Raw genomic sequence first — 12500 nt, forward strand, 5'->3', positions numbered from 1 at the left:
CTCATTCACCGCCAGTTTAGGACTGCCAATATTTAGCACAGGCCAAAGATTTTCATAATTGTTGGTCATCTTTCAAGACCCACAGTAAATTATCTATTAGCACCAGAGTGATTTGCAATACCTCAAAATGAAGATGTACGTCTCTGGGTTCACCAGGAAAAAAAAAGTGAGCTTTTAGCATGTTCTGTACTCTACTTATAGCCATTTATATACACCCTGTTTTCCCCCAAAATGTCTCTCTGAGAAAAGAAATTGCAGAAAATGGCATTTATGTATTTATGCACACAATCTCATGCAGAACTCGCTCTCAATTATTTTATTTTGAACTGTATTGACATCAGACATGTAAATATTATTTGTTAGGACACAAATGACAAAAAAAAATATATATATATATATATATACACATGAAGTGTTTTTTTTTTACATTCAACAATACAGTTTACTCGGTGTGAGTGAGTGTGCAGACAGACAGACAGACAGACAGACAGACAGACAGACACACCGACAGACAGACAGACAGACAGACAGACAGACAGACACACACACACACACACACACACACACACACACACACACGATCCCCCTTTTAGATTTCTAACCCCACATAGGATAAGCAATAACCACGCCCTGTGGCGCTGGGATTGGCCAGGAGCAACACTGGAGGGCACGCAGCCCAGCGATTACATGAACCAACTGAATAGCTCTTGAGAAAGGACAGCGGGCTGCTCTGACTCCCGCTTCTGCCTTGTGCCTTGCTGTTGTGTGTTTATTTTGCACCCTTCCTCGTCCATGTCTCCCTGTCATATCTTCCCTGCTATCTGATCGTTCCCGTTTTCCCCTCGGCTATTCAACACGTCCTCACCGCCCTCGCAAACTGATCGATCATTTCCTCATTCCTCCGATGATCAAACACATCTCTTGATTACTTTCTCCCGGCTGGCACAGAGGAAGTCGACTCCAGCTCGTGCAGCGCGCCGAGGCGCGTTTCAATGGCGTTTCTCCTGTCTGCACAAGGAAGCGTTACCAGTTTTCTGCTTTTCCTCCTGCTCAATTTCAAAACAACAGCTGCGGTATGTGTTTGTTCACGTGTTGTCTTAGATGATAGGGACCTGATACCATGTGACAGGCTGGGGAAGTGTTTAAACTACGCCCTGCAGTAATAAAAACAAAAACACGTCAAACACGTCATTGGCGGGGAGGGCTATTTCTGATAACACGTCAAAGACGTCATTGGCGGTGAATGAGTTAACGTTATTCTACTACAAACTGGATATGCATGTAAACCATTAATGTTACATTATTAGACCCATGTGTATTGTTGTTTGAAGTGGAAATGTTCGTCTCACAGCAGATAGTTTGTTTTGTTTATCTAACGTTAACAGTCGATGCGCATTGCGCCCGCATCCAGGTCGACAACATTAACGTTATAGCCGACCGGCTAGTTAACGTTACGTTACGTTGCTAACGTTAGTGGTAGAGCAGACAGCAGATAGTTTGTTTTGTTTATCTAACGTTAACAGTCGATGCGCATTGCGCCCGCATCCAGGTCGACAACATTAACGTTATAGCCGACCGGCTAGTTAACGTTACGCGTTAGCTAGCTAACGTTAGTGGTAGAGCAGACTTGGTCTGTAAACTAAGGCTAAAAGAGATGTTGTTGTCCCTTGTTCATTGGTGTGTGTGTGTGTGTGTGTGTGTGTGTGTGTGTGTGTGTGTGTGTGTGTGTGTGTGTGTGTGTGTGTGCGCGCATCTTAATGTAAGGAGTGAGCTAGGACAAATTTCATTTGAGGCTTCTGTTATATAAAGGCCTTCTTTACATAAGCAATTATCAACTAAATCATCAATGAGTGAGTTTTATTGAGTTTTATGTTAATAGTGCTGTTAGGCATACTCGCTCATACTGTCTTTCTCATTTCAGAAAAAAACAACTCACCATGAGGCGTTTCGTTGTGGGGAATGCGGCTTGTATACCAAGGCAAGCAGCCATCATGACAGACAGTGTCCTGAACATGCTGGTCACCGACATGAGGCCCATGTCAACGGTTGGAGATGCAGGCTTCATTGCCATGATTAACACCCTCCACCATGGCTACACTCTTCCTTCAAGAACATTCTTCACAAAACTGATGGAGCGAAAATATGAACACACATTCCAGGAGCAGGTCCGTTAAAGCACTTTATTTAAGAAGATATGAAGATATCTGGAGGGAGGAGAGGGGAGGTGAAGTGGTGAAGGGCTAAAGGAAGTAGGCAGTGAAGGAGAGAGGAAGTAAAGTGGTGAAGGGCTAAAGGAAGTAGGCAGTGAAAGAGGAGGTGAAGGGCTGAAGGAAGGAGGCAGTGAAGGAGAGGGGAGGGGAAGGGGTGAATCTGTTATCTTCAATTTAACTTTTGTGTTTTAAATTTAACTGTGATTTTGTGATTCCCATTTTTCTTTGCAAGTTTAAAAGAAACCAGTGTGAATACAGTATACTATAAACAAGAGGGGACAAAGAAAAAACATCTACCACCAAAAAAACCTCTTCATTTTCTTTGCAAGTTTAAAATAAAGTTTACCACTGAATACAGTAGAAGAGGGGACAAAGAAAAAAGATGTACCACACTGATGGACAGTCAATGACAGAAAAAAGAAAAATAGCACTGGTTCGGTTCATGTTCTTGAGTAAATAAAAACAGTTTTCTACAATTTAACTTGGTTGTGGTTTCCCCCTTTTTGTATGCAAGTTTGAAGTGTTCCAATATAAAAACCACTAATGAATACAGTATAAACAAGAATGTTTTGATGCAGACTTATGTTGCAGGGACTACTAGAATCATCATAATGTTGGAATTGTATGCATCAAAGGGTTAAATCGAGCATTTCTGAGCGATTTCAATATATCCGATTAATCGATTAATCGACAACTAACCCTACCGATTAATCGATTATCAAAATAATCGTTAGTTGCAGCCCTACTTGATACATGATGAACATCTTCAGATGGCAGTTCTCTGTTCCTAGATCATATTCAAGAAATATATTATAATGGCATGGATAATCTATCATTTCTAACACAGTTTCTCTAGGACAAAATATGGAGTATATGACATAATGTTTAATGCTAGTAGAGTGGAATCGAGAGTGGAAAGCTTGGCTGTGTTGTTATTATTAAAAGATTATTTAAAAGATTGATTTTTTAGCTATAGTGGTTTCTTTATTGTTGGATATGATATTGCTATTTTTAGTTGAGTTAGTCCTTGTTTTTTTCCTCATGTGGGAGTTAATGCTTACTTCTAAATTGTGGTGATGTGTTTTGTGTTTTGTTCTTTATGTTTGTTTTATGTTATACTTTAACATGTTATCCAGTGTATTTTTCTGTTTGTTGTTTTTGATCCATAAATACATCAAACCCTTACCATAAACTAAGCCTAATCTTAATAATAACCTTAACCCTAAACCCCAGTCTTTGCCATAAACTAGGCCCTTCTAGAAGTGAGGAGCAAAATATGTCCTTACTTTGGAGGATTCCCCCTCTTCTTTCTATCCTTGTGAGGACATTTTGTGATGACTGACATACAAACACAAAGAAAAACACACATGCAGCTAGCAACATCTACGACATGGTGAGATGTGAGAACCCAGCTCCATCCACCCGCCTCTCTCCCTCTCTCTGCCAATGGTAAAGAGCTCAGCAGCCTGCTATCTACATCCAACACTGTGCATGGTGTGCTGAGCAGCCTGCTATCTACATCCAACACTGTGCATGGTGTGCTGAGCAGCCTGCTATCTACATCCAACACTGTGCATGGTGTGCTGAGCAGCCTGCTATCTACATCCAACACTGTGCATGGTGTGCTGAGCAGCCTGCTATCTACATCCAACACTGTACATGGTGTGCTGAGCAGCCTGCTATCTACATCCAACACTGTACATGGTGTGCTGAGCAGCCTGCTATCTACATCCAACACTGTGCATGGTGTGCTGAGCAGCCTGCTATCTACATCCAACACTGTGCATGGTGTGCTGAGCAGCCTGCTATCTACATCCAACACTGTACATGGTGTGCTGAGCAGCCTGCTATCTACATCCAACACTGTACATGGTGTGCTGAGCAGCCTGCTATCTACATCCAACACTGTGCATGGTGTGCTGAGCAGCCTGCTATCTACATCCAACACTGTGCATGGTGTGCTGAGCAGCCTGCTATCTACATCCAACACTGTGCATGGTGTGCTGAGCAGCCTGCTATCTACATCCAACACTGTACATGGTGTGCTGAGCAGCCTGCTATCTACATCCAACACTGTGCATGGTGTGCTGAGCAGCCTGCTATCTACATCCAACACTGTACATGGTGTGCTGAGCAGCCTGCTATCTACATCCAACACTGTACATGGTGTGCTGAGCAGCCTGCTATCTACATCCAACACTGTGCATGGTGTGCTGAGCAGCCTGCTATCTACATCCAACACTGTACATGGTGTGCTGAGCAGCCTGCTATCTACATCCAACACTGTACATGGTGTGCTGAGCAGCCTGCTATCTACATCCAACACTGTACATGGTGTGCTGAGCAGCCTGCTATCTACATCCAACACTGTACATGGTGTGCTGAGCAGGCCAATCATGTCAACACAACAACACCACCAACCAAACGCTCTGCACACTGCAGGTCGCCATCTACAGGCGGGGGGATGCTCCGCACGCTGCAGGGAGTCAGCTACAGGTGTGTTCATACAGTATGCGTGAAAGTGTATCTGTGTGTGTGTGTGTGTGTTAGGGCTGTCACTTTTTATTCGAAATTCGAATTTAACTTCGAATGTGGGGGAGAAGGGCATGTTCGAATGTATAATTGACCCGTTCGATTTTTTTTTTTTTTTTTTTAATTAACCAAAATTAACCAACTGCTGCTTGCTGGTAATGTTAATCCCATGTCAGAAAAAGTCTCCAGATTTGTCGCGTTAGTCTCCTCTGAGAAAGATTGTCTCCAGGGTCTGAAAAGTTGTCTCGAGTTGGATGCAGCCAACTTTTTTTTTTTTTAATTAACCAAAAAACTTTGAATATATTCGAACATTTTGCGGGCAATTAAAGTTTGTTCGTACTTTATTTTGGGAAAAAGTGACACCCCTAGTGTGTGTGTGTGTGTGTGTGTGTGTGTGTGTGTGTGTGTGTGCGTGTGTGTGTCTGTATGAGGGCTGTCAATTTTTCTCTTTTCTTTTTTGTAAAGCTCAAAATGATTTTTGAATCTCCAAAGAGAACTGAATCGCAGTGTGATGATGATGATGATGATGAAAAATCCAATCCGACACTGCAACTCAGTTCACCAGAACAACAACACAGTTACTTTGGACTCTTTTGCACGGATGAGAACTCAAGAGACACCAGGTAATAACAAGACACCCTCAACAAACATGACACACAGCAAATTAGTTTAGGACAGAAAACTACGGACTAAACTACCGAACCGAACTACAAATCAATCCGGACTGGACCTTTGTGCAACATTAGTGCGTTAGTAGGTGTTGTGTGATTGAACGTGCATTTAATTGTGTGTGTGTGTGTGTGTGTGTGTGTGTGTGTGTGTGTGTGTGTGTGTGTGTCGCGCAGTGGTACAGGAGGTCACGCAAAGACTGCGTCTGCGTCACTTTTCAAGTCAACAACTCAGCGTTAGTTTGTTTGGTTGCCTGGCAACAACAAACACGTTAGCGCTGTGAATGTAATGTGAATCTGGACTTCCCACACAATGAGCATTGTGCCGTTGTGCAGGCAGAGCTACTGTATAGGCTGATTCTACCCACTGTACTGTAGTATTAAATGTGTTGTTGACTTCAAAGTGATGTTTAAATGATGTTATGGACAAGTGATGGACATTGATTTGTGTGGGGGCACTTTACTGGCATTGTTCTCTGGACGTTGGAACTTGTGTTAAATTGTGTTAAAGTGGACCTTCAATAAAACAAAGTTGGAGTCCCGCTGGTTTAGCTATTCATGAGTGTGTGCAGTGCCTTAGTGATGAATAAAGAGTGTGTTTCACAGACAAACACATTTGACTTTTAAATGAGAAAATGTCAATTTAAGAAGTGAAAGTCGCTTTTTTTCCTTGACGTTATTCATAAGGCTATTAAAAATGTGTCCAAAAGGAGTTACAGAGATACTTTTTTCTCTTATGTGTGTGTGTGTGTGTGTGTGTGTGTGTGTGTGTGTGTGTGTGTGTGTGTGTGTGTGTACCTGGTCCACAGACAGTAGACTTGATGCCAATCTGCTCCAAAACAGGAACTCTGTTCATGGCTCCTTCAATATGCTGCATGAATACATCCCAGTCCAGGTCAAACAGGCTGAACGCAAACTTATCAGACACCTGGGAAACAAAGCACACACACACACACACACTTTATCCTCCAATCTTAAAGTTGAGCTGAACCCAAAAACGACTTTTCTTTTCTTTTAGTTCAAATACACCTATTTAATAATGTATGCAAACAAAAATCACAAAAATCTAATTCCTTTAGTTTTTCACACTTTTTCAAGATTTCATTGATGATAACAGTAATCTACAGTTTGCTGACGTCACCTAGTACTATCAAATTTCTACCCCATTTCAACCAATCATATCACGACATGGCAGCTGTCAATCAAATCTTCATTTCAGGATCATTTTCTCTCCCAAAAGAAAGAGAAAATGGCGCCTAGTGCCTGTCATCTGGCAGAATTCCTATCCCATAAACTAACTAACTTGGCCAATTGTTAGAAACATGAACAAAAAACAAAAACGGTAATGTCTAAGAATGCAAAGAAATGTAACTGGCTCGTTAAATGCGCATTCCAGGAATATCGTATTTACAGCAGTGATAATGGCGCGCGCTTGAGAGTCTGCTGGTTGTCAGGGGTCTCACTTCAGAGATTCCAGGCCGACGTGCTGCACTCTCTGCTCGGCAACACGAAGGCAGCTGGCTGCCTGCGGCTCACTGAGCTCCACTCAGCCACTAAACCTCGTGTCAACAGGCTCTTCCCGAGGAGAGCGCCACAACACACTGAATCCCACTCCATTTGGAGGCGGAACATGTCAGGATTGGCTAAAGCCCAATCCAGTCCCCAGAATTGTCAAATAAAATCAACGACATCTTACTATGACCCGCCTCTCAACCTGTCATCTCAGACAAGTTATGTTTTCAGTCTGAAACGGACTGCGACGCACGTGACCAACGGGTTCAGGTCGACTTTAAAAGCAGTATTGTGTGTGAGGACTTTTCTCATCACGTTGCTGTCCTATCAGATGGTGATAAGTTAACGTGTGTTAGAACACGGCTCTCTTGAATACTCGATTCTGATTGGTCAATCAACAAGATTCACCGGTCATTATTTCTCGACAACCGACCGCTGCTCTGCCACACCTGGATTAATCAGTTGATAAGAGCATTTTGTCCGCAGACGCTACTAATTAGGCCAACCAGTTGCAGCTGTGGTGTCTTGTGTGCCAATTACAAATGAAACCGCTTTGTGTTGAAAACGCTATTAAAAAATCTATTTGAATAATTATTTTTGTCAGATTATTGAATGATTTAGTTGTAGGCCGTGTTCTAAGCGGGATAATGTATACTGAGCCGGTGATTACTGGAAATAATGACCTTCAGGTGAATGATTAAGCCCTCCGCTGCGCGTCGGGCTCAATCTTGCACCTGTCGGTCATTATTTCCACAGTAATCACCGGCTCAGTATACATTATCCCTTACATAATGCTGGCTTTAGCACCTTGTTTTGTTCTTTTTTCCAACAAAAGCGATCTGTACTACAAGAGCATGAGCACTACAAGACATGTTGGATATTAGACGCTGGCCCACCGACGTCAGCAACGTCTCAAACTCAATGTCAGCCAAACTGATCAGCACTTTCCTCCTGAAGGAACCTGCCCCGTTTACGACCCCTCCATCACTACCGACGACAAGACCAGCGGGACTGGCCAATCACTACCAACGAGACCAGGGGGACTGGCCAATCACTACCGACGAGACCAGCGGGACTGGCCAATCACTACTGTCTTTAATTTGCTCCCATCTGGATCACTGAAACTCTCCGCTTGCCAGCTTTCCAAATATGTCCTCATCAACACCTACAACTCACGCAGTGCAGCGCTGACCGACCGCCCTGTTGTCCTCCTACTTGCCTCCACTGGCTGCCTGTGATGATGCTCATATCCAAATCAAGTTGCTCCATCATCCACTCTAACAAGACTCTTCTCACTCCTGATGGGACCAAATGGCTCAAACTCAACTTGACTATCTAAGGCGGTGGTTCTCAAATGGTGGTCCGGGGACCCCCGGGGGTCGGTGGCACTTTGCCAGGGGGTGCGCAAAAAGTTTTCGGGAATGGGGGGGTGCTTTTTCGTGTGCAAAAGCTTCATAGTTCAACAAAAATATTTTATGCTTTAAATCTAAAATGGCTCATGGATTACATTCTAATCTAACAAACCTATCAATTTAAATGTCAAAGCACGTTACCGCGGAAACAATTAAGCTTAGCCCAAAATCACAAATCAGAATGAGGGGGTCCCCGGTATATTTTCTATCTTGTAAGTAAGGGCTCCTTGGCTGAAAACCATTTGAGAACCTCTGATCTAAAGATCCATCCTCTTCGTCCTCGACACTGTACTTCACTCAATCCCTCCAAAGACATCGATCGTGCTTGTCTTCACTCGGTAAGCGTTCCTGTTCATTCTCCTCTCTGCAGCTCTTCTCTTCTCTCTCCTCTCCATCTATTCCAAAACATCTAAGCAATCATCAGCTGCACAAAGGGAACAAAAGAGCACTCAGACATCCTCTGTAGAAAGTGCCAACTCTGCCACTGAGAAAGGATATCCGTAGACAGACGAGCAGCAGATAAGATACCGTCGGTGTGCTGCAAAACACTTGTGTCTTGAGCAAATGTACTTGAGGAAAATTCAGTGGTTCTTTGGCATGATAACGTTGTCTCTATCTTCAACAGCTTTTACAGAAGATCAGTGATCTGGCTCAACCAGCCCTCTTAAGAGTCCAGTTCAGAATCGCTGTATTCCACCTCAAAACTTCAAAGAACCTAAGATCTAGTCATCTCTGTTACGATCACCATACAACCAGCAGCATCACTCTCGAACAACAGCATGGAGCCATCTGAATAGTTTGGAGCAGTTTTGCTGTACCGTCTGTGGATGATGTGAAATGACCTCCCAGAGAACTTTTTTTAATAATAATTTTGAGTAAACGCCAAGCATGAATAGGCAGTAATAAGCCACTTTTGACAAAAATGATTTACAAAGCGAATTGATGAAGCAATCCTGGTGTGCGCTGGAATATAAATGTGATCATATATTATAAATATATTATATTATACAGTATATATCCCTCGCTTAAAATGCCACACTTCTTTTTAATCATAGGGGGGTGATTGCCCTGTTCTGTTTCTCTATAAACCAAGGAGTCCTTGGGCTGAAAAAGTTGAAGGTTGACCCCTGCCTTAAATGATTACTATGTTAGCTTTAACAATCCAGTAAGTGGCAGTAATGCAACACTTAAGTCAGTGATTTGTACAATTAGTACAGGGTTTTCACTGCAATTATATTCATTAAAGAAAGTTGATTGAACAAAAAGACTATTATTATTATTCCGGTGAATCACTTTATTATTATTTTATATTTTTACGTCATGATGATGTCATGGCAGACAGTCGAATATTCGTGGAAAACCTCAATAGAATATTCAAATTTGAAAAGGAAAAATATTTACACAGTATACTATGTACTACCAGTGATTCAGTCGTACTTTTTCCATGAGGGTATACTGCCTCAATACACTACAGGGCACACACAGTACTGCACACCTCCTCTAGTGACTGTAGGTCAGGATGTACAGCCTCCTGTCTATTTCATGACCTGTGAAGTCCTGTCGTCTTTGGTGCAGTGTGTCATTATGTTCAGTGTTTCTCAATCAAGACGTCAATTTGTCATTACGCACACAAAAATATAACCAAAAGTCCTAGAGAGAGAAGTGTGTAAAGGAGAGTCTACAATCATTAGTTCTACTTTGATTTTGATCATTAGGCCTATTTTTAACAATTTCAGACAAATTATGGAACATTCTGCAAATATTCCATCATGTTCACAGTTGATTCCACTTTTATTACCAAAATCCATGATTCAGATTTGTGGAAATCATATGGCCCTAGGGGAGTGACTGTTAACACAGTTTGAGCTAGTTTGCCCAGAGATGTAGGACAAAAATAATTATAACAATTAGAAGAAGAATTCATTCGAATATTTAGAAATTAGATTATTACCGAGAACACACAAACACCCACACGATTTTTTGACAACCGTTGAATACTGAATAATACTGAATAATGAATATTGTCTGACCTCCGAGTCAAGAGAGCGCCAAGTAATGAAGACAAGTGAGAGAAAAACAGATTGAAATAAAAGTTGATTTATACTTGACTTGACCTCATCCCAGAGCAAACACCAGAGAATAAGATTGAGATATTATTACAGATATTACAGAATACAAAGATGATTTGAGGTTACCTCATCCCAGAAGACGGGGTTCTGTTCATAACCGCCCACAGAGAGGGCGTCACCTTGGAGGCGCAAGTACACCGATGCATCGTGGTCCCTGACGTTTGGCATGTTCTGCAAAGAGACACAATTAAAGTGGAAACATTAAATTATCAAAAGGAAAAAGCTTTGACACATTCTGTCACGGCAGCCAAGTGCAAGGTCGGCCTTCTTCAAACACAAGACGGAGGAAAATGTCTTTTTGCATGAGGCCAATTTGTAAATATGCCAAACTGACGCCTACGAGGGAAAACCTCCAAATAGAGAGAGATCAGTTATGTAAGGAAGTGTCACAGACAACCAAGACCATCAAGAAGATGAAGAAAACTCAGCTGAAGCAGAAGGAAACTAGCAATGCTGGACACCTTCTGATGATTCAGGCCAATTGAATAAATAAATACATAAATACATACATAAATAAATACATAAATAAAATAAATAAAATAAATAAAATAAATAAAATAAATATCTTCCTCTAATATTCCTGTGCCATTGAGTGCTCCTATATGATTTTAGAAAAGCAGTTTACTTTTGGTACCTTCAAACTGTGCTACACACACAGCTCAATAACCCAGGGGCATATATGTATAAAGAATGCAATAAGACCTAAGTCATGTCATAACAACAATGCCATGTTCATGTGTGCTTTACAGCGTGTGTGACACATGACCGTGACATAACACGTCAAAGCGTAGCATAGCTTTAAGTGTAACTGACATACCATCAAATCAGTGAAGAGAAAGGTTTTGTCTGCTCACAACAGCGTGAAAGCGTTAAGCGTTAAGCGGTTACGCTCAGACCCTGTTGTGTGATTTGTATTCATTTCATCTCGGGGGGCCAGACGGCTCTCTGGGGCCAAATCCAAACAGCAGTGAACAAGCTGACATTTTGAACGCTGCTCGCTACACAGAATAAAAGCCAAACTGCTCTCTCTGTTCTGTTCTGTGCTGACTACAGTCTGGGAGGGAGCGCGCTGCTCCGTGTGGCAGGTGTCTGCATAACAGATCAATACAGAGCACGGCTCTTAAATACACTCTCTCCCTCTCCCTGTCTCAGTGTGGCTGTGTGTGGCTCTGTGTGTGTGTGTGTGTGTGTGTGTGGCTGTGTGTGTGTGTGTGTGTGTGTGTGTGTGGGTGTGTGTGTGTGTGTGTGTGTGTGTGTAGCAGTAATGCTGGTTAAGCTGCTCTGAAATAGAGTAAGACAGGGTAGCTTTGACAGTGCGTACGCTCTACAGAGCGTGTCCAGAAAACCCAATCAAACACAGGCATGAGAACACAGAGTTTCCATATCAAGTATGTCAGACATGTATAATGCAGACACACAGAGGTCACCCCCATACACACACACAGACCAATACCAACATTAATGGATTCAAACAGTCTCTCACACACACACACACACACACACACACACACACACACACACACACACACACACACACACACACACACACACACACACACACACACACACACACACACACACACACACACACAGCGTCAGCATCCCAACACGCGCAGTGGGCCGGACAATGATAGGCTGAGGTTTGTGGTGTCACAGTGCCCCCTTATGGTCACATATAGCTACTATACAGACAGTGTTACATGGTAGGGAATTAACAGGGGCTCAGGGCAAAATGCCCCTAAAAAAAATCTAAAATTGCCCTTGGAATTGTGAGGATGGGGGCTTTTAAATGCCCCGTCGCTGGCTAGCTAGTTCACTAGCTACAGTAACATTAACTTAAGAACATGGGACTTTTTAATACGCAAACCACCCGCTGAGTCACAACTAGAAACAGATCAAAATGACATTAGAAACAGTTGCTGACCCTCTCCTGCTCTGGATTTTTTTTGTTTTTGTTTATGAACTTTTAGAAATAAAATATGCTTGGATAAGAGTCACTGATTGGTCTAAGTATTTCCCAACATTTGATGAAATTGC

The 12500-nt window shown here is 42.3% G+C and overlaps 1 protein-coding gene across 1 annotated transcript in view; it reads right to left on the reverse strand.

The window, feature by feature from the left end:
• Positions 1 to 12500, reverse strand: part of LOC310771497 (sarcosine dehydrogenase, mitochondrial-like) — a gene marked incomplete at its 3' end in the record, with an annotated part of 31195 nt that overhangs the window by 942 nt on the left and 17753 nt on the right. The window contains exons 8-9 of the mRNA XM_083664096.1: positions 10530 to 10634; positions 6209 to 6338 (exon numbers count right to left, since the gene is read on the reverse strand). Coding sequence (XP_083520222.1) covers positions 6209 to 6338; positions 10530 to 10634 — 235 coding nt within the window. The remainder of the gene's footprint in view (positions 1 to 6208; positions 6339 to 10529; positions 10635 to 12500) is intronic.

The sequence above is a fragment of the Poromitra crassiceps genome (genome assembly GCF_964638095.1).
Source record: "Poromitra crassiceps genome assembly, contig: HAP1_SCAFFOLD_708, whole genome shotgun sequence".
Taxonomy (NCBI): Eukaryota; Metazoa; Chordata; class Actinopteri; order Beryciformes; family Melamphaidae; genus Poromitra; species Poromitra crassiceps.